This window comes from Spermophilus citellus (genome assembly GCF_964194105.1).
Source record: "Spermophilus citellus genome assembly, chromosome: 2".
NCBI lineage: Eukaryota > Metazoa > Chordata > Mammalia > Rodentia > Sciuridae > Spermophilus > Spermophilus citellus.
Genome location: NC_138183.1, coordinates 132,662,827 through 132,685,432, shown reverse-complemented (window position 1 = coordinate 132,685,432; position 22,606 = coordinate 132,662,827). Strand labels below are relative to the sequence as shown.

The 22,606-nt window shown below is 36.2% G+C and overlaps 1 protein-coding gene across 7 annotated transcripts in view; it reads right to left on the bottom strand.

The window, feature by feature from the left end:
• Positions 1-22,606, bottom strand: part of CDON (cell adhesion associated, oncogene regulated) — a gene marked incomplete at its 5' end in the record, with an annotated part of 95,961 nt that overhangs the window by 12,813 nt on the left and 60,542 nt on the right. For all 7 annotated transcript variants that reach the window (XR_014019587.1, XM_081273545.1, XM_081273543.1 and 4 more), the window contains 7 exons: positions 3,325-3,404; positions 6,123-6,403; positions 8,311-8,532; positions 13,999-14,121; positions 18,536-18,641; positions 19,102-19,283; positions 20,508-20,711. Coding sequence is in view for 6 of the 7 variants with exons in the window: in XM_081273545.1 (XP_081129671.1) it covers positions 3,325-3,404; positions 6,123-6,403; positions 8,311-8,532; positions 13,999-14,121; positions 18,536-18,641; positions 19,102-19,283; positions 20,508-20,711 (1,198 nt within the window). The remainder of the gene's footprint in view (positions 1-3,324; positions 3,405-6,122; positions 6,404-8,310; positions 8,533-13,998; positions 14,122-18,535; positions 18,642-19,101; positions 19,284-20,507; positions 20,712-22,606) is intronic.

The following is a 22,606-nucleotide window of genomic DNA, read 5'->3' as shown; positions in this document are numbered from 1 at the left end:
GTAGAATCTCTCTTATACAAAGTCAGACAATGGCCAAGTCTTAAAGATTACAACTGCGCCATATCACTCATCCTGTCGTCCCCATTTCTTGTATGGAGGCCAGGTCTTCCTTAAAGTGACAGCTAACTGATCCCATCCCTCCAACCTGTGCCCTATCACCAGACATCAGGCTTAAACACTCTCAACAGATCATACCTTTTCTCAGAAAGTTTCACATGAATTAGGACGCTACTAGCTCAGTGTTTCTCAACATTTATCCCATATCTCCTTTCAGTTAATGTGAAAGTCTCATACCCTTTTGTACTTTTTAATTTATAAAAAAAGAATTTTTTCTATTCCATAAATACAAAATTCAACCATTTTTTTTCAAACTCTACTATTCACTATATTCCTAGCTCTGCCTGAGAATCACTACTATCAGACTATGGGTCTCCAAAGGTAGTACCAAGTTCATGATAGGCACTCAATAAATGTTTAGACTACAAAACCCTGACATTCAGGATCACCTGTGATATAAACTCAGTCCAATTTTCCTGTTTATATCCTGCCACTTACTTTCTACTTGCATTTCATCAGCCAGTAACACTATTCTAGTGGCTCTCAAAGCATGGTGCCAGGACCACCAGCATCAGTATTCCTTGGAAACTCATTAAAAATACAAATTCTCAGGCCCTACTTAAGGTTTGCTGAACCAGAAACTCTAGAAGTAGAGCCTAGCAATTTGTATACTTAGCAGTGCTTCAAGTGGTTCTAATGTACAGCATGTAATCTATTTATTCTTAGGTAAGCAGTATCCTTCCCACTTCCATGGCTTCTTTGCAAATTCCTTCTACATAGAAACAGTTCAGAACCTAGTCCAGAGCTTGGCTAGTGCTCAGTATTTTCTGACTAAGTAGCCAAAAATTCTACAGTGCCATGTATTCTTACTGAAATAATGCCTCTTCTTACGTACACACTATTTCAGTCTGCATTATGAAATGCAAACTTATTAGTGAATAACATTGATATTCTAAAAAAGATATATTAAGTACAATTTTGCACATTTTAAGAGCAAATCATATATCATACACTTCTCTACCTTCAAAATTTATTACAAATTTTGCCATTTTGTTGGATCTTGAAAGGTGATACCTGTTTTCAACTTCAAAGTTGTAAAAGTTAGAAGCATGAAATGTAATGATTTCAATTTCCACAGTTAAAGTTAGTTTCTTTTCTTTTCCTTTTTGGAAGTGGGGGTCGAACCCAGGGCTTTGCAAATGCAAGATAGACGCTTTGCCACTGAGCCACATTCCAGCCCCTAAAGTTAGATTCTTATTGATATTTATCTACTGTCCAATTATTAAGTGTCAAAATCATATAGTGGCTCCTGGGAGTCAGGGAAGACATTTGGCTAGCCTTGGAGGCAACACAGACAAATAAAGACTTGCCTTCAACTACAGGTGCTTGTGCAAGAAGAATATTTAAACCACAGAGAAACAGAAGCTGTTTTTTCCAAGCTGAAGAGAATTTACATAAGTTCCCAGACAGTAGTAAAATTCACAAACATGAAATGCAGGAAGTCATTAACTTGAAAATTACTAGAGATACAATTCCTCATTGTCTTAAAGGAAATACCCATGCATAATAAAACTTTCAGATTTTACACACACACACACACACACACACACACACACTCACTCTCTCTCTCCACATACAAATGATCATGAATTCAAGATGGCAGAGGTCACTTAAATCCTTTTAAGGAAATGGGAAATGGAGTGTTTTTGGTGCTAAGATGATACCTCATCATAAAGATATGGTTTTACCAAAGTCTACAATTGGATTATATTGGGGACAATCTTTTATTACTCAGGCCAAGCTTTTGTTTTCTTGAAAAGAAAATAGCCCCAGAGACATAACTTTCCCCAAGATCACAAGTTTAAGTAAGAGTAAAACCTGGTCCACTCATTCTTAGACCAAAGGTCCTCCTGTTAGCTATTCTAATGTGTAGGGAGAGTCAAGATCTGATGATGACCACAAGAACCACAAAGGACAACACAGTATATATTTTCACAAAACCATTTGTTATGATGAATCCATTTGACTACTTACCATCTGGTGTATAAACCAGCTTCGCCAGTTTGTTAGCATGTTTTCCTAACAAATTGTGGTAAAGACTCTGATAAGCTCAGAATAATACAGCTTCAGTGTATGAACATTTTCAAAATGAGGAGAATAAAGAATTTAAATATGTAACATGTAACTCTTGGTATATAAAATAGGCAGATGGCTCTTACTAATAGAGAAACCCTAAGATGAGTTAAATAAATGATAACAAAAAGTCCCCAAGATTTACTGCTTTTGTTCTGTGACTCTCAAAACACAGGCTAAAACAATGTACTTCTAATTCTACGGTTGACCAGATCATTCAAGTTCTAGTTTCAACACTTTCCAGTGAGAACTCAACTTTTTCATACATGTAAAAAAAAATGCATATCAAATACTTTTTAGATAATGGAATATCCAAACTCCAAATCATATTTGTTATTTTATGTACTAAGTACAATTTTTTTAAATGCAGAATTTTAAAAGCAAGAAGGACTTTAGAGGCCATATAACCCCAAACCATCATTATGTAAACAGAAGGATTAAAATTTCTAATGTAATGTTAATACAAGAACTTTGATGTTCCTTTGGAATTAACATATGGAGAAGTAGCATGAACTCTTTCTGATAGTCTACTTATCAAAATTTAAATACACATTTTACTCTGCAATTTTATCTTGTTTGAAATATTATGAATATACATCACTTTTTAAATGAAAAATTAAAACAAAACAAGATTTTGCTATTTAATTATATAAAGATTTGAGGATTTTAAAAAATGTTGAATCATTCAGTAGGAAATTTTTTAGTAATATTACTATGGAAAAAATTACTATATATACAAGGTGTTTTTTCCCTCTATTACACTCAAACATGCTCTCATTTACCCTCATAACATCCCGTACTACAGAGTGGAAAGTAACAAGAAACAATAAACACTAAAGGCAGAGAATGACTCCAATTAAAATTTTTCAAAAACATCAAACATTTTAATAATATTACCACTAGAAACAAAGGCTTTAATATTATTAATATATGTCTAGAGAAACTGAGGCACAGAAAGATTAAAAATTATAAAACAGGGCAAAAACTTAACAGCAGCCTTAAACTTGAGATGGCAAATTCTGAGTTTTCTACCTTATGTTAAATTTCAAGAATTTCCTTTGCTGAAGGAAAAAAATAAAGAAAGAACACATATCCCTTACTTACAACAATTTGTGCAAATACATATTAACATACCTATTGTTGTTTCGACAATTCCGACAGTTAATGCACTCCAGAGGGTCAACCTGGGGGACTGCTGTGTACATTCCACCACCCTTGTCAGGAAGGAAGTTCAAGGAAAAAGAAAAGAAGAAAATGCTGAAGGTGCCACAGACTAGTAGCCAAATACTCACAAACACAAAAGCCATGTCAATCATAAATGGATACATGATATTTTAATGTACTTGCTAAATGATGTTATGCTTGTTATTTATTATTCTCAAATGAGATCTGCACAATATTAAACTGGACTCCAAAAACGTAACTGCTGTGTTTTTCCATATATTTCTGTACTGGAAAAAGGCAAATAAGTGAAGGGAGAAAGTTAGTCACTTCCTTTTAGTGTCTCAAATCTAATGGGCCCAAAATACACTACACATCATAACCTCTTATTCATTTTCCTTTTCTAGCAGTCATGGAAAAATTATATGAGATGCCAGTTGAAGAAACAGGGTGAGAAGTGTGTTTGAATGATGTCACAAGACAACCCATCTTCATTTTCCTGTAATTATTTCGATTAGGCCTATTCACTTGACTATATGTTTTAAAACATGTCATATTTTTCCAGATGGAGTAGATTCTCAGCCAGCAATGACCTGGAGGGGAGTATTAATATTCTGATGTTGCTTTTGGCGGAAACTGCCCAGCAATTAAGAAATATGCCCAGATTAACACATACCTCATTGTACAATGTTCACTTGACATGCACAATGGCAAACGTGAAGTTTGAAAACTCAAACTGGCCTCTTAGAGTCAGAGTCAGAATTCTACTTTCTGATGAAAAACAGCAGAACTGAAATTGATAAGGGTGGGAGAGGCTGTCACACTGCACCCAAACCCAACCCAGGCCTTCAAGGTTAGGAAAAGTTCAGGCAATTGTTTTTCCTAGAATACTTTCCATTTCCATTCATCTCATAACAACAGCCAGAATCTAAGCAAACCAAAAGACTGAAAATTTCTTTCAGCAATCCTGATCCAACAAGCAACAGGAATTACTAAGAAAATACTGAGGGAAAGAATATTCCTGCACTATCTTCAGTCTGAGGGCAAACTCAAAAGGTTCAGAAAATGAAGTTTATAACCTTCAGGATAATACATTTATCCAAATCACTAAACATGGTAAAGTTAATTCAATGATTTTTATGATCCCTGGCATTTAAAAAAAAGTCCCTATTTCTTCCTGCCCAGAAGAATAAGACAACTAATGGGTTAAAATTATAGTTGATAACTTCTAAAATTGTAACCTAATGGGGCAGCTATTATTTAAATAGTAAGTCATTGTTCAGAAAACCCAAAGCCCCCTGTTCAAACACTAAAACAAATATCAGCCTTATTTTTCCTTTTCATAGAAACAGCATGTGTTATTCAAACTGTAATGCTCTCTCCTCCAGATTTCTTGGACAATGTTAGTAGTTTAGATTAGGAATGGTGACAAAAAAAGTTTAGCTAGTCTGAATATAAGCCATGTCTTTCCCCAGAAAATAATGAAATCATATTCTCTTTAGTAATGAGATGCACTAAAGTAAATAGGATATTTTTTTCTACAACATGCAAAAGAGGGGTAACATAAAAGCCACAGGTTTCTAGCTTTAAGACACATATATATTATAGATTTGTTCTTCAAAGGTAATATCTTATAAATTCATTAAAAACAAAAAAACTCTTAAATTTGTTCAAATTATAGCCCATCATGGATTATGGCAAACTTATCTTTAATCAGAACAATGAAAAAAATGAAATGAACACTTAATGTGATCAACTAAATAAGTTATCTGTTTGATTAAAATAATGTGGATGCCTATCTAGACAAAGAAATAAAGAATATCTCTCTAGTACAGAGAATCCCCTTTAGAGGCATAAATCTAAAATATGCTACTTATTCTATTCCTATTTCAAAAATTAAGCTATGTCAGGCAATCTCTGAAATAAGGGAATTTTAAACTTCCTTGTGACTAAAGGATACTAATATTCTAAAATTCCAAAGCTTACACGTCAGAACAACAAAACACTAAGTGAAACAAAAGAAACTCATGATAGGTCAGAAGTCACAATCTCGTGGCCTGGAGACGCGTTTTGCATGGTCTGCACAATGCTTTACAAAATCTAGGGCTAGGGGTGTAGCTCAGTGGTAGTGTGTTTGCCTAGCATGCTCAAGGCCCTGAGTTCGATCCCTAGCACCACAAAGAAAAAAGAAGAAAAATCGGAATTAGTTTCCAACATATACACATTTTATCATTTCAACTAGATTTATAGATGTTTTAAAGAAACAGAAAAACTAACAAACTGGGTCCTCTGCCCTATGTGACAACAGGCGCTCAAGTGAAGTTGCTTCTTTAATTCGGTGTCTACTCTAGTTTGCTACTATCTCCTCCGCAACCATCTCATTCCCAACTTGCTGAAGTTTCCCATCTGCCAGAGCTCTCAGTATTTGAGTTTTCAGGCTGCGTTAAATAAATCAAATATAAAGTATCTGGTTTGGTCTATGCCCAGTGGTATTTCCATTTCATCTCAAGAACAACTTCCCATCTGTTCCTTACTGGTATTGAACTTGGAGAATTAAACAATTTAAAAATAGAAACCAACTGACAAATATATCACCTGATGGTAGAAAACTGACAAAGATTACTCTGGATCAAGGGCCTGCTAGTGAAATATACTATTTCCATTCATGTGACCCTATGAGGTTCCTTAAATCGAAAAAAGCCAAGCACCCATTCTTGTACTTTGATACCCTGAGGCACAGAGAGGCTATCATTTATAATTAAGTCTCTTACATTCAGTAGATGACGAGGATGTTCAAATTCCACCCGTGTCCTGGTTAGAGAGTTCGTGTGCCCAGAGTAAATTCCCCCATTTAGGCTCCCATTCATAATTCCATTGACTCCGTTAGGAACCTTATGGTGGAGGTGAGAGCAGCCATTGCTGAGGCTGCCATTGCTCAGGAAGCCACCATGGACATTTCCATTTATTCGGTTTGTTCCAGAGACAGTGGTAAATTCCACCATCTGCCCATTAATATCTGACCCTTGGTAGAGATATCCTGGTGGGTCGTATTCTGTCAAAAAAGAACAACAACAAAAAAAGAATCAGATACTAAAAAGAACAATATTGCTTAGGAAGTTTTATTAGTGAAACCCCTAAGAAACTACAAAATGACTATAAAGTAAAACATTCTAAAAATGTTCCTATAAAGCCTATTTAAAGTTACTACTGTTATTTTTCTTTACAGTGTGGAAGTAGCTAGGAGCTTTGAGTTAATCATGACTCTGTTAATGGGAAGAGAAATTAACCAGACAGAAACCACTCACAAGAGAAAGAGCTGAAACTATCAAAGTATTGGCAACACTAAGCAAAAGTGCTTAAATTCTCAGATACTTCAAAGAGCTGAAAATGATTGTGTAAAACAGCAACAACTACCTTAGCAAAGACTAATTTTAGATAGGACATTTCATGTAGCAATAAACAGCACTTTGAAGTAAAAGGGTGGTGGTGTGTATGCATTCACCAACTGTTCATATAACTTCTGGGTCATTGTAAGTCATTTGGAAGTTGTGGGGTACCAAAGGCAGAAGGCTATTTGACTTCCTTAGATTAACAGTATTTTAAAAATTCTGATTTATAGAAGCACGCCTATCAGTAAGTTTAGAAAAGGTAAATATTCCTTAGACAGTAAAGTATCTGAACTGTACAGTGTTTGCTGTCAGGGTTTTGACAAATTCGTCAAAGGTATTAGAGATGTGGAGACTGGCACTCCTCTTCCTGTGCTTTCTTGCACAGGTTTGTATTGTCAGTACACCTACTGAACATCTTCTCCACTAGCCCATGACCTTTGAGAGGGCAAAGACCATGTTTATGTTATTTATAACTCCACTACTGTCCAGCATAGCTCTCGGCACATAGAAGACAGTCAGTGAATATCTTCTGGTGGAATGAGATGACTGAATAACTATCATGATAATCTTTCATTTTTAGTATAAGGTCACAAAGGAAAACGAGTTTAATCAGATTAATCTTGTTCAGAAAACCAAGTTAATTACTTTTCTCTTAATGATTGAACATATACACAATTAAATGTAATGGCATTAAAGTCATTTAGAAAAAAGACTAAATGATCACAATCCTTTCATGCTGACACTGCCACCTCTCCCCCTGCCTACCTCTGGGAAGGCACCATTCAATTAAAAGAGATCTTTTCTTTTTCTTGAGCTAGTAACTAAAAGGTGGGTATATGAGCAACTTGGGTAAGGGCCAATCGAAGTGCCTACCACTGTTATTGCCTTTTGACTTTTCTTTCATTCCTTATTCTAAAGCCAAAGGGGAAAATAAAAATCTTCCTCCCATCAAAGTCTGAAAATTTCCTCTTGGTTGATTATCCTGTTTTTTTCTGGTAGATAGGAAAGTAGGTTATTAATGAGAACAGTACCACTGCTCAATCTGCAAGCACAGTTATTACCAGACACACTCCTGGGGGGAGGATGCCAGACAATTTGGGTATATCAGGCACAGACAGGACCATGTTATCTCCCCTGGTAAGCATCATTCAGTGACGGTAATTTAGAAAAGTCTCTACTACCTTGCTTTCCCCATCAGGCCATTTCTATCCTACTGACCCGATCCACACCACCATGAAGGTCTTCCGACACAAATTCCAGAGCACAAGCCTACAGTACTTATTCTCTTTGGTGGTCCAACAAAGCCAGAGTTTCCCAGTACCAAGTCAGCTATTTACTTAGAGACCTGCTTAGTTTGGTCCTTGATGTTTATTTCTACTGGGCAATTTAATTTGATGCTCCACTTATTTTGGCTGACAGCTAAGATAAGTTACCTCTTCCAAATGAAGAGGCTCTAACAGGTTTCATACCATACCAACACACAAAAGTGGTAGGAATCAATATTTACTCTGATAATATTTTTTCTACCCATCTTTAGAAAAACAGAAGGAAATACTTATAAATGACTTACTCTGTATGGCATTCTGTTGGCGACTCTTCCACAGGCACATTGCAATGAAAACCATAAGAATGAGGACCATGACACCAAGCACACAGCCAACAATGAGGTATAACATATCACTGCTTCTGGCAGGGCTGGTTGCAGGCCCAGCATTTCCTCCACTTCCTGAAGAATTTGGAGGAGTACTCAGGTCTTTGACAGGATACTCAGAAGCTCCAGGGACACGTCTCACTAGTTGAAATATGAAAGAAAACATGATGTCAGAGCAAATACAGAGTCTATGAAATGGTTTACTCTCTGAGGAGGTCTGGTTAGGAAAGCAAGCCTGTCTGTTTACTCTCCTTATGGAGATGACCTGACCAACAATGAATCACAAAGAGGGCTCCAGAGCTTAAAAATCTATGTGCCAAAGTTTCTAGGCTCAATTTAGAGAAACCATAAGAGCAGAAAAATACACACTTGGTCTAACCCAAGTTGCTATATGATTAACTGTTTAATCATACTTGTACAAGACTTCCAAAGAGTTGAAATAAAAGTACTTCAGCTTAAAGATGGAACACAAACTCCTTTCTATTTGATATACTTTGTGCTGAATAAGACTCAGAATTATATATTTTATACTTTTATCATAACTAACAATATTAGAAAATATGACTTGGAACTATTAGAACTACTAAATCTAATTCCAAAAACTTGACACATAATATTAAACATCCTCAAAACAAAGATTTTGGGGCCCACACAAATGTAGTATTTTTACCTAACTCATCAGTATTCTAGGTAACAGTGATAACAAAAGCTAACAACAGGTGGGACTAAACCTGATCTCTCCATTTCCAAATCATGTGCTCTTAATGCTCTAAATGACAGAAAAGCAGTGGAGCATAGGGTTTGACAGCCTGGCTCTGAAACCACACCACTGAGGTTCACATCTTGGCTCCACCATCTGTCACTAGCTGAAGGACATGTACCTCTATGATCCCAGTTTCTGCAACTGGGAAAAACAATTATAAAAGCTCTATCATAAGGTTGTAGCAACGAGTACTATGGTCTGAATGTCGCCTCCAAAACCCATGTTGAAATTTAGTTGCCACTGTGGAATATTAAGAGGTAGGGCCTTGCCAGGCATGGTAGAGCACACCTGTAATCCCAGTGGCTCAGGAGGCCGAGGCAGGAGTATTCCAAGTTCAAAGCCAGTCTCAGCAACTTAGTGAAACCCTGTCTCAAAATAAAAAATACAAGGGGCTGGGGCTGGGGCTCAGTGGAAGCGTGCTTGCCCAACATGTGTGAGGCACATTTGACGCTCCACTTATTTTGGCTGACAGCTAAGAGTTGAGTCTCAGCACCACATAAAAATGAGTAAAGTAAAGGTCTGTCAACAACTGAGAAAATGTTTGAAAAAAAAAAAAAAGAAAGAAAGAAAAAATATAAAGGTCTGGGTATGTGGCTCAGTGGTTGAGTGTCCCTGGGTTCAATCAAATCTCTGGTACAAAAAAAAGGAGGTAAGGTCTTTAAAGGTCAGGAGGGCTCAGCCCTCATTCATGGATTAATGCCATCATTACGGGAGTGGGTTGGACATCTTGAGAGTGCATTTATCTGAAGCTTGGACCCTCCTTCTGACTTGCCCACTTGCCCCCTGATCATGTTATGACACAGCACAGAAGCCTTGGCCAATACTGGTGCGGAGCGCCTGGACTTGCCAGCCTCCACTACCATAAGCCCGGTCAACTATTATAAGCAAATTACCCAGTCTGTGGTATTTTGTTGTAGCAGCATAAAAAGCATACTACAGGGACACAGCCACATGAATGTTTATAGCAGCACAATTCACAAGAGCTAAACTGTGGAGCCAACCTAGATGCCCTTCAATAGATGAATGGATTTAAAAAATGTGGCATATATACACAATGGAATTTTACTCGGCAATAAAAGAGAATAAAATCATGGCATTTGCAGGTAAATGGATGGAGTTGGAGAACATAATGCTAAAGTGAAGTTAGCCAATCCCAAAAAAAACCAAACGCCAAATGTTTTCTCTGATATAAGGAGGCTTATTCATAGTGGAATAGGAAGGGGGAGCGTGGGAGGGATAGAAGAACTCTAAATAGGGCAGAGGGGTAGGAGGGGAAGGGAAGGGGCATGAGGTTAGAAATGATGGTGGAATGTGATGGACGTCATTATCCCAAGTACATGTATAAACACATGAATTGGTGTGAATATACTTTGTATACAACCAGAGATATGAAAAATTGTGCTCTATATGTGTAATAAGAATTATAGGGCTGGGGATGTGGCTCAAGAGGTAACGCGCTCACCTGGCATGCACGGGGCGCTGGGTTCGATCCTCAGCACCACATAAAATAAAATAAAGATGTTGTGTCTACCGAAAACTGAAAAATAAATATTAAAAAATATTCTCTCTCTCTTCCCTCCCCCCTCCTCTCTCTCTTTAAAAAAAAAGAATTATAATAGTGCATTCTGTTGTCATATATAAATAAAAAAATTAATAAAAAATAAAGTGGAAAAAAAAGAATAAATGTGTTAATCCATAGAAAACACTTCAAGCCTGGCACATGGTGTGAGCAATTTTGCTATTATTATTAGTTATACTGTATTTCCTGTTAGGACTTCGGGCAAGTCATAGGAGCTAAGTAGGCTTTGGAAAAGCTACTCAATAAACAAAATTAAACTAAGGTTCTACTTTCTAGCAATATCAGCCACATAGAACAAAGCTGGGAATAAATAAGGAAAGAAGAGCCCATTTCTTGAAGGAAGGAGCTCTCCTTTTTTGGAAGTTGAATGAAAATTTAGCAGAGAATCCAGAAGCAATTTATACTTCAGGTGGTATGTGAGATTGTAAAATCCTAAGGTCCCTGCCAACCCTAGAGAAAACAAAGTTTCTAAGGCAAAAACAGATATTTCTTATAACACATTAAAGATATGATTTTTCATAAGGAAGCCATCAAATTTATTTTTAATTTATTTGCATTTCTAATAAGCTTGATCATCTGGTTTCCAATCTTTTTCTAAAACCAAAGGCTGAAGATTATTGACTTGTGCTGGGGATGAGTGTGACAGACACACCAATAGCAATAAGAACAGAGGGCTAAGAACCTGACATGAGAAATGTGGGGTTACAAACATGGGGTTAAAATCAAAAACTAAAGGAAAAATTATGGCAGTCTCTGCTCTGTAATGAGAAGGGAAAGGGCTGTCCTGTAATAGCTCCACCATCCTGGAACGTTTTTGATTTCCTTAAGATAAAACAATCATTGTTCACAACGAGACCCAGGACCCATGTTTTTTAAAAGGGTAAATCATATGTCCTATCTTCTATCTAAAAAGGCTAGGAATTGTGTGATCCATTTTAGAAAGTCATTCAGTATGAACAGTTCACATTTCAAAGAGGTTTTTTCACTTTCTGAAAGTCTACAGGTATAATCTTTTGTTTGCTAGCAAAGTCAGATAATGAGCTACATAAATTTAAACACACTTCTATAACATTATCTCAGTTCGTTCGTTCCTTCCTTCCTTCCTTCCTTTTTTTGTGGTGCTGGGGATTGAACCCAGGGCCTCATGCATGCTATGCAAGTACGCTGTCACTGAGTTACACCCACAACCCAGTGTTGTTCTGCTTTGCTTGGCAAGATTCTTAAATGTGTTGGTGAAAGAGATGATATATTTCATTTTTATTTCACTTTATTGAGTATTACAGCACTCTAGAGGCAAGTAAGAAAGGCTCATGAATACATCAGTATCTGGATTCAAATAGGCACTCAAATATATACTAACCAAATGAAATTCAAAGTAAGGTCTGTGTGTGTGTGTGTGTGTGTGTGTGTATTGTTTGTGGATTTAATATGAGACTTTTGCAGCAGAAAGACACTTGATTTAGAACTTAAAAGATGGAAATAAGCATTGACTTTGTAATTCAATCTTTTAAACCACTTCCTCATTTTGTTTTTTAATTTATTTTCTCATATCCTCATTTTTAAATAGGGATAAGAGAAACACCTGTTGCAGGTATTAATGGCTGCCCGGTCCCGTAAATAGCCTTCTCCTTCTATGTTAGCAGAGCCTGGAGTGTGTTTAGGTGTCCACCCAAACCCCACCTATTTCTGGGGCAAATCCAGCAAATAATCTTGATGATTTGGCTTTGGGGTGGCATGTGATTGAGATCTGGCCAATAAGGCCTGTGGGGTTATTGGACTTTGGGGGGAAATTTTCTTGGTCTTAAAAACAGGCGTTATCAGACATCACAATACCTAGGTGTGAAGGCCAGAAGTGTGGCAAGCAGAGTGATGCTAGACACAGGGTTACATGGACAACCAGAGGATGGCAAGTGGAAAGACAGAAACCAACAAACTTCTGAAGTAAACGATGTTAGTTACCTACCTCCAGACCTCTTATCTGGGCTAAAACACATCCTCAGTGCTGAAGCCTACTTGGTGAGGATTTTGTTACTTACAGTTGCCAAGTGGGTATGAAGATTAATTTGGACTAGATGGAATGATATTGCTTTATAAATATCCACATTAGCTGTTTCAATTATACACATACTATGTCTTCTGTTTTAAAGCTGATAACATTTTCAGTCAGTAGGTGGAGTGGAGAATGTCAATTTAGAATTGGTGGTTATTTATTGTAAACTTAAAATCTATATATAATTAAAAAACTTTTTTTGTGTGTGTATTGTGTACATATATGTCAATCAAGCAACTGCTTTAAACTTACTGCTATTTAAACGTGTTTCCCCAAGAGTTCATGTGTTAGAAGCTTGGTTCCCAGTGTGACCATGTTAGGAGGTGGCGGCAATTTTAAGAGGTAGAGCCTAGAGGGTGTTCAGTGGGGGGATTGCCCTAGGGAGAAAGTGATAGTCTTATGGACTAGAGTTAGTTCTCATAAAAGGGTTGTTAAAACAAACATATGACATTGGGCTGGGGATGTGGCTCAAGCGGTAGCGCACCCGCCTGGCATGCGTGCAGCCTGGGTTCGATCCTCAGCACCACATACAAAGATGTTGTGTCCGCCGAAAACTAAAAAATAAATACTAAAATTCTCTCTCTCTCTCTCTCTCTAAAAACAAAAACAAAAACAAACAAACAAACAAAAAAAACAAGCCTGACATCTTCCTGGACATTCTGGCTTTCTGTCTCACCAAGTGATCTCTCCCTTGCATACATTCCTATCACTGTGATTTTATGTGTGATGAGGTTCTCATCAGACCTGAGCTAATGCCAATGCCACATCCTTTACTCTCCAGAAATAAACCTCTTCTCTTTATAAAGTACCCAGCCTCAAGTATTTCATTATAGTAACAGAAAACTGACTAAACACATACGTAGCACTTTTTCTTAATATCTATAGTTTTGTTAGAATTCTAATTCTCACAGAAATCTCAGAAAGCAATTAGAAAATCTCTATTCTCTGCATGGACTAAAAGAGAAGGGAATTAATTTATTCAGAGTTACACAGAAATTAATAAGCAGAATTAATACTTATGTAGATGTTTTTTAGACAAGTTCTCTAACCAACATATTATATTTATGTTGGGATAGTCTAAATGTCAGCACCTAGAAAATGGAGCAAAGCAGAAATTCCCTTAGGGAAATATATCAACAGTCTGAAGGAATTATCCAGAGTTCGGAATCTGTATACTGCCCAGGGAGAAAGCACAAATTCTCACCCCTCTCCTACCTTTAGTCTCACAGATCATCACATTGCTAAACTCACTCTCTCCTCCTTCATTAAAGCATTGCATTTTAATATCATAGGAGGTTTCTGGCTGGAGGTGACCAATCATGTGCCACTGCTTTGAACCTAGAAAAGAAAAATAAAAAATAAGATTTGCACATCATACAACCTAAATGATTATGTCAATAAAATTATTCAATTTTTCAGAATGAGGTTAAAATAGCATCCATCACCACCCAGTATGGTGTATGCAATAAAAAGGTAAATATTAGGTATTTGAATAATGTGCCACAAGTAAGTAGCATTTCTATTAAGTAGCATGGAATAAAGGTAAAGAGATAGAGTGAGTTAAAGCTATTGTATTTTGACAGTAGTACTTGTCTTAATAAAAATAATTAGTGGTGAGTCTTTCATAAAATACACATTAACCTCATGCATAGGTAAGACAATTTCAAGTCCTTTGGCCTACATTTTAGCCCCAAAATCAATCCACTACATCCACCACCAAAAAGCATCACTACAGATGAGATAAGCAAACAGTGTACCACCCAGAACAAGTGATCAGTTTCAACAAAGACCTCAGAGAAACTCTCATGTCCATTGTCATGGACACAACCCATGGACTGATTCATAAAGAAACACCTTAATAAATTGCACAGAATCAACAAAAAGCCAAACTTAGTATGGGAAACTTTCAGCAGCTGCTCCCAAAGCCACTTTCCCTTTGAGTCCAGGTCTCCAAACCACACAAGTATCTCTAATAGAATGATTCTGTTATCCATGGCACACAGCCAAGGTTTCATTTAGAAACACTCCTTAACTGAACACTCCAATATAAATCACTCTCCATTTTCACTTCCATGGGCTTGTGACAAACTTTCATAAACAGGGACACTTTTGCCAGATTTAATTAACTCTTCGAGCACTCTTAATCCCTCTTAGAAAACACTCTTCAAACTGTTTCCACTATTTCTTAGAAATTCGAGTATACCACCAACTGATTTAAGAATTAATTAAAGGAGAGAAAAAAAACAAAACCAACAAAACCACACGCACAACTCAAATCCACTTGGCTGACAGGACCAGTATCACAGGCTCCTTTCTAATGCAACACAGACAAAAACATTTCAATCAGGAAGTGCAATCCCCCTCCCAGTCACCAATACACGATCCCTCTCTCATATAGACTCATTTTATAAAAAAGAAAATCTGCTTGTTTTAAGATCAAGGGTCTCTGAAGGCTCAAGAAGTGAGGAATTCTATGCCCTGTCTATAAATGTAAAGAGAGCTGTTCCCCCCAATTTTTTTTACCCCAAAACTATTTGAAACTGGAATAGACCTATTTCTAAAATCTAAAAACTTCCCAAAAGGCTTATATTTTTACTCTAGCCATAGGTCTTTCTTGAGCTGGTCCTATACCCACCTATTATAAACATTCTCTTGAATAATTACTAACCTAGACTTGAAGTTTTCCTTTCACAGCACTAGTACAAATGGAATCAAACTAGGTTTCTGATATGTAACTAAGAGAAAAGAGTTAAAATAATATCTATCCTATTAGGTTCATGTTCTGTTGTTACACAAATTCCTCCAATGGCTAAAATTTTAGGAATTATCAGCAAAGAGAAGGAATCTACTAATCAATGATGAATAAGACAATGATGCACATTAATTGGCTTATAACCAATCAATGAGCACTTATCCTTTATTTTCCCAAAAGATGTTTTATAAAAGGTAAGGACTTTCCACAGAGAAAGAAAAGCACGGACTTAAAAGAATGACCTTAGATTTGATTTACTTGGAACTCAACAAGATAAAAATATTCAGCCTAAAAGCATTGGTATGCTAGAAACATTTATAGTTTACCTAAATGTGAAACTTAATTCAGAAGGTTGGATAATTTCAATAAAATAACTGTTCTTGTACTGTGTTTTTTAAAATTTAATTGCTTCAATTTTTTTAAAGCTTAAGTTTTAAATTTTTGATTATGTGTAAGAATCAAAAAGTTTTAAAGAAAAATTTTAAGTCCACATGATGAGTATTTTTGTAACTGGGTTTAGGAAAACAAACCAATGGTTCCAAATACCACAAAAAGAATTTCAAATGTATAAAATCAAAAATAGGAATAAGCAAATTACACAGCACAGTGAAGCCCACTTAAACATCTAACTGCTCAATGTATTACATTTATAAACAGTTCTCCCTGAACCATAAGGAAAAATTCAACATTTGCAGACACTATACTAGACACACACGCACACACACACAAAAACACTATTCAGAGCTACCTCATAAACAAATGTTTACTGTAAAAAATATTTAAATAAAAATCTGACTTTTCATTCCCATAACCCAGTTAAATAAAAGGAAGACTTAGATAAGACCAAACGGCAGAATCATCAAAATTCTTACTATTTCTTTCTTAATAGGCTTTTTGTTGATATATAATATGCATACAGAAAAGTTACAAATAACTGTACATCTCAATGAATGCTCACAAAGTGAACACAGCCAATACCCAGTCAAGAAAGTACATTGCTGACATCACCAATGTCCCTCCATGCTCCTTCCAGTCCCTTCTCTCCCTCAAGACCATTACAGTCTTAACTTTGAAAGGCACAGAACAGCTTTGCCACTACAAATTATGGCAGAAGGGAAACAATCATTCCTTCATTTAAAAATGATTCAACATCTACCTACTATATGCCAAGTATAAGAGCTCAGATCATAAATTTTTCATTATATGACAAAATTCCATTTGATAGATATTTAAAAGAATGAGACAATACAGAAATATAATACAGCATATTTAAAGGAATTTGTTATATTTCCTATATTCATATGTGAATACATGATCAGTGTAAATCATGTACAACCATTAAAATGGGAAGTTATACTCTATGGATGTATAATATGCCAAAATACACTCTATTGTCATGTATAACTAAAAAGAACAAAAAGTTTTTTTAAAAAAAGAAATTTGTTGTAACAAAAACTATATGTTGACATTTGATGTCAACAAGTCATGGAAAATAACCTTGGCCTAGGACAATTTTCTGACATGATTCATTAAAACACTTAATATTTCTTTCTTTCTTTCTTTTTTTTTTTTTTTTTTTTGATGCTGAGTATCGAACCCAAGACTTTGCACACACTGTACCTCTGCGCTACACTCTCAGCCAAGAAATTTAATATCTCAAAGAATCAGAATCTGGGAGTGAAAAAAGACCTCCTCCCAGAGCAAGAAACCTAACCAAGATATTACTAAGAATTAGGCACCTTTAGGCTGGGGTGCAGCTCAATAGTAGAATACTTGGTAATGTGTGCAAGGCCCTGGATTCAATACACAGCACCACACAAAAACACACAGAGAGAAAGAAAGAAGGAAGGAAGGGAGGGAAAGAAGGAAGAAAAGAGAGGCATCCAGCTTCTATACTTTCGAAGCTAGGGAATCTATTATTTTGTGAGGAAATCTACATTAGACATGCTATGTTAGAAAGTTCTTACATTATTTCCTTATAACCTCCCATCCCCTAACTGACTTAGCTCCTCTTCCACATAACAGTAAATACATGAAGACAGCTATTGTGTTGCTTCTCTCGGTCTTCTTTTTTCCATTCTGAGCATCACTAGATAGTCCACTGTTCTTTTGAGATTCCATTTATAATCTTTCATTCATTCAATACTGAGCACCTTACCACTGTAAAGACTGGGGACAGAGCAGTGAGAGAAGGGGCCCCATGTCCACAGGGAGGTTAGTATTTGGTAGGGAAGACACACATTAAGCAAATATTTTCAGAACTTTTGGGAAGATTTATCTGAGGGAGTAACATTTAAACACCCCACAGGAAAAAGTAGGTATATCTTGGTAAAGTGTGGGGACAGTGGTATAGTAGGTGGTAGGAACTACCCTCTGCCAAGGTCCTGAGACAAGAAAAATTTTGGTGCACATGAGGAAGCTGAAAGAAGGTAAGTGTAGTGGGTATTCAATGAGGAAGGGAGAGATGCAGGAGACATGGCTGAAGGTGGAGGCAGGAACTGAATGCGAAATTCTGAATTTTGTCTTAAATATTACAAAAGCAGTGTTGACACCCTTCACCATTGTGCCTGCTTTCTTTTTTTTCTCTTCATGCATTCCAATTTCGTAGTATCTCCAAAAGTGGATAATGTGCTTAAGATGTGATATTTCTGGTACAGACAAAGAAACTGTTTGAGACATTATTTTTTAAATGTAGATAGAAGTTGCCACTGATTTATACATAGATTGTTGGTCATTTAGAGAAAAAAAGAAATCAAAATCTTTTTCAGATGAACTACTGAAAAATCATATTTCCCCCCTAACTTTTGTAACTGTTTCTATAATGAATATGTTTTGTACTATAAAAATAAACTGGAAAAATTGAAACAAATTCAACAATGATAGTACATATTCAATTTCATTTTTTACTCTATCCTAACTTGTGATGATGCATTTCATGTTTATAAGGCCTGTCCCTTCAAAGTTCCTTCATGGGCACTCCAGTTTGCCAGTGGGACTTACCTTCTACAATATCCCTCTTATAGTCACTGTCATTGTCACTATCTGTTGGTCGGTAATAGATATAAAATCCTTGAATGGGAGTGTTATTGTTACTTGATGGAATGTACTAAAAAAAAAAAAAAAAAGAAGTGGTAGTAAAGAATTGTCAAAGACAAAAAGAATGTTAACTGTCGTACCTATTAAGATTTCTTTACCAGTATGGTAATATAGCTTCATTTTTCAAGCATATTTAATGGCCATTTTAAACTTAATTCAAAGGTATTCAAAAGTAATAAGAGCAGTAAGCCAAATGCTGGACCAAGCAAAACCAAACCAGTATGCACTTCACTAGGTTCAGAGGCATAACATGGCAATTAGGTTAACAACACTTGAATAAGAGCTGTGGAAACACTGATTTTATTTTTAACCACACCCCTCTTAGACCATGTGCCTTTAGACAAAAATTGATGGCTTTCAATTTCCCCTCAACTTAAGGTTCAACCATTTGTTGCTCACATCATGAGAATATTAAATTGTTAACAGAAACAAACCAGGAAATATTCTCATTAGAGAAGATGTTTACGTACCGTCCACTTTAGCATGATCTGTGTGTCACTAACAGCCTCTGTGTAGGCGATATGAGGTCCAGTTATCGGTCGATTGGAAAAACGTTTGGGGAATCCAGCCACCTGATAGGGACGAGAAGCCGAACTTCGAAAACTCTCACCATAATGGTTGATGGCAATGACCCTAAATTTGTACGTTGAACCTTTTGGGGAAAAAACAAAAACAACCCATAACCATAAAAAGCCATATCTGAAGGCAGACTATTCAAACTATGGCAGTTGTGCTTAAGTGCCTAACTACAATGACACACTCTGATGCTGGCACAGAAAACAAATTTCAACCCACTTGCCAATTTCAATCAACTGCAGGGGGTTGTTCTATACTTTGGGTTCAGGATTTCAAGTCATTATTAGAATAGAGTCGCCAAGAACCAAAGCTGTGGAAGATTAATGACATAGAAGGAGCAGGTAGAGAACAGGAAAAGGGACATTCACTCTTCATCTTCCCACTCAAAGTCACACCCATTTGAGCCAGGATTAGCTGAAGTATTTATCCCCAACACCAGGTTCTTTTCATTATGAAAGAAACAACTTAGCCAAAATTTAACATTTATAAACAGGCACCATGTGGGTAACAGCAGATGACATTCTGGTTTCAAAGGTACTAGAATAAGGAGGAGCAGATTTAAATGATCACAGAAGGAATTTATGGGGAAGTAGATATTACAAATTCTAAGGGTTATGAATTTTTAAAAATTTTAACCTAAAGAATAAATCAAAATCCTAATACCGAGTTTCCTAATCACTCAAAAACAATCACTGGGCTTCTGAAGACAATACTTTCAATCTCTGAACTGTTACTCAGCTTCACAACCACATTTAAAAAGCTGCATTCTCCCAACTATGCTGATGGATTCCTACACTCCTCACAAAACACAGACAAACACAGGCATTTCCTACTAGTGTACATTTAAAAGTCCAGAAGTGAAAACTGTCATGAATCCAAACAAATACTGCCTTAATTTTTATCTCTTTTATGGCTTAATCTCTTTAATATAATCTCAAGATTTGGGGGGTAGGGAGGAAATCCTCTGATGAAACAAAATTTATAGAAGTATTTATGGTCTCATAAGTATATTGAGTATAACTGTGCTGAGATTCAACATCTAATCAAACAAGTTTAATGAAATAGCAAGATTTTCTTCCTATAACATTCTATCATAGCAAAACACATACATAGAAAGATGAATCACAACATTATTTCCAATGGCAAATAAACAACAACAATCTAAAACCCAGAAGTAAAGACAACAAGCATTCATTACTTTAACAATTAGAAAAGAAACACACAAGATTATTAAAAATCTGTATTTAAATAAAGTTAGCAGTGGTGGTTAAAAAGAGAGAAAACATTTGAATATTACTACCTGGTTCTAAACTACGAACTTCCACAGAAAGTTTGGAGGGAGGGATATCTTCAGCTGCCACCAGCCAATCACTAGTCCTCATCCTCTTATATTCCACCTTGAAGGCAGTAATTGGAGACCCACCATTCGCCCGGGGAATCCAAGTGACATACACAGAGGTCTCTGATGCAGTGGAGATGGTAGGCCGATCTGGAGCCTCTGGAACTGAAAATGGAAACATTCATTCCACAATAACCCACAGTGTCAGAGACAAGAATAACTCAAATAAACTAAAAGGAATAAATCTTAAATCTCATGTTATTAAAGGTTCCTCACTAAACTTTTTGCCGGAGTTCATAATATTGTGGCTATGTTCCATTTCCCATTTAAAAGTGAATGGGAAATGAAATGATCAGATGTAGAAAATAAAAGGAAAGAAAAGTAAAATGAACTGTAGGCTTGATAATTAGCTCTGAAAGACTAAGTTAAAGAATATAACTTTGACTATGGTATTTTAGATTCATGACCAAGACAATGTGTAAAAAAAATTATTATTTGGTGCTTTAAGTCTTTGGTTATAGTTTAGGATAAATTCTCACAATTATGAATTATCTTATTTAAATATTTTTTCTTTATCCACCTAAATTACATAAACATATTCAGCAACCTGCTGGGTATTATATTAACTATTACTATTATATCCTATTTTAATATACCTCAAGATTATGAGCTATTCCAAAATACAGACTGCAAGCAGCAAGTAGAGATAAAATTTGACTATAAAATCAATACTAATAATAGTGGCTGGGGAGAATGTTATTCAGGATGAAAGCAGGAAGACAAGATATATAACCAAAGAAAGGTGCTATTAGAAAGATGATCCCCCTGAACATGAAGAAAATGGGGCCAGGGAATTAATTTGGGGTAGCTTTCAATATACCCTAGTCCTCAAATTAGAAGTCCTCAAATTCTACCTGTGGCAGGTAGAAACTGCAGGATTCAATCATGTACCTAACTCATCTCACTGATCAGGTAATTTGGTGGTCATGTAACTGGCTTCCCACCTGGTTCCCATGAGAGAAGGATGCTGAGAGAAACGATCTGGCTTATATGACAGTTACATTACAAACTATTAAATTGCCATTCTAGTTTACATTAGTCATATTCACTGTGAAATTTGTAAATGTGAGCTGTTTCTCAAGAGACCAAAGATCTTTTGGCATAGTGACAACTGAGTTTCTAAAGCTGGAAAGTGGAGGGGCAACTCTGGGCCATGATGACTGGATTGTGGCAAATCCACCAAGGGAGCCCTGCCTCTTCAGCCTAAGTCACAAAATACTTCCATCCTAACACCTCCTCAATCCTCATTCCAAATACATAAGAAAGAAGAAATAATGTTGAACACAGTACTTATATGAAAACCACAGAATTTTAAAAACATCGTTTAAGGGATAAAAAGAGGAATATATTCAAAGCAGGCAACTTTAATACTTACTGTATTCCTTTTAATTAGGAAGCAATGAAAACAGAATGAATAGAACTGTTAGTGAATCTCTTAAAAATACTAGACCACCAAATGACTTTTTTCCCATTGATTCAAATGCGGTTCAAATTCACCAAATACCAAAGGATCAAATAGGAAAAAAAAAAAAAGTTACTGGGGAAAATACCTCTATAGAGAAGGATATCTTTCATATCTAAAAGAAACAGCAAGTGCCTTTTAACAAGTTGGAAGATATGGACTTGAATAGCAGCTCTGTCTGTATGACCTCAGGCATGCTACTAGACCTCCTCCTGGAGCCTCATCTCCTAATGTATAAAATGGATAAGCTGCCTTCCTCATTAGTTATTACAAAGATCAAATAAGTCATTTCTTAGGGTTTTCTCTGCTTGGATAACTCCAAACTCAGGACTTTCAGAACTGAATCCATAATCTCCTATTAGCCACACTAGTAAATGATCCCTAGTTGCCCAAGCCCAAATCACCATCTCTCTCCCTCCTTCAATGATGATTTCTTCCTCTAATCACACACGTGACCTCCTCTTCATTCATGCTGTTACCATCCTCTTTATTTTTCCAGCCTTACCTTTTGCCATTCCTCCCTCTCCATCTTTAAAAT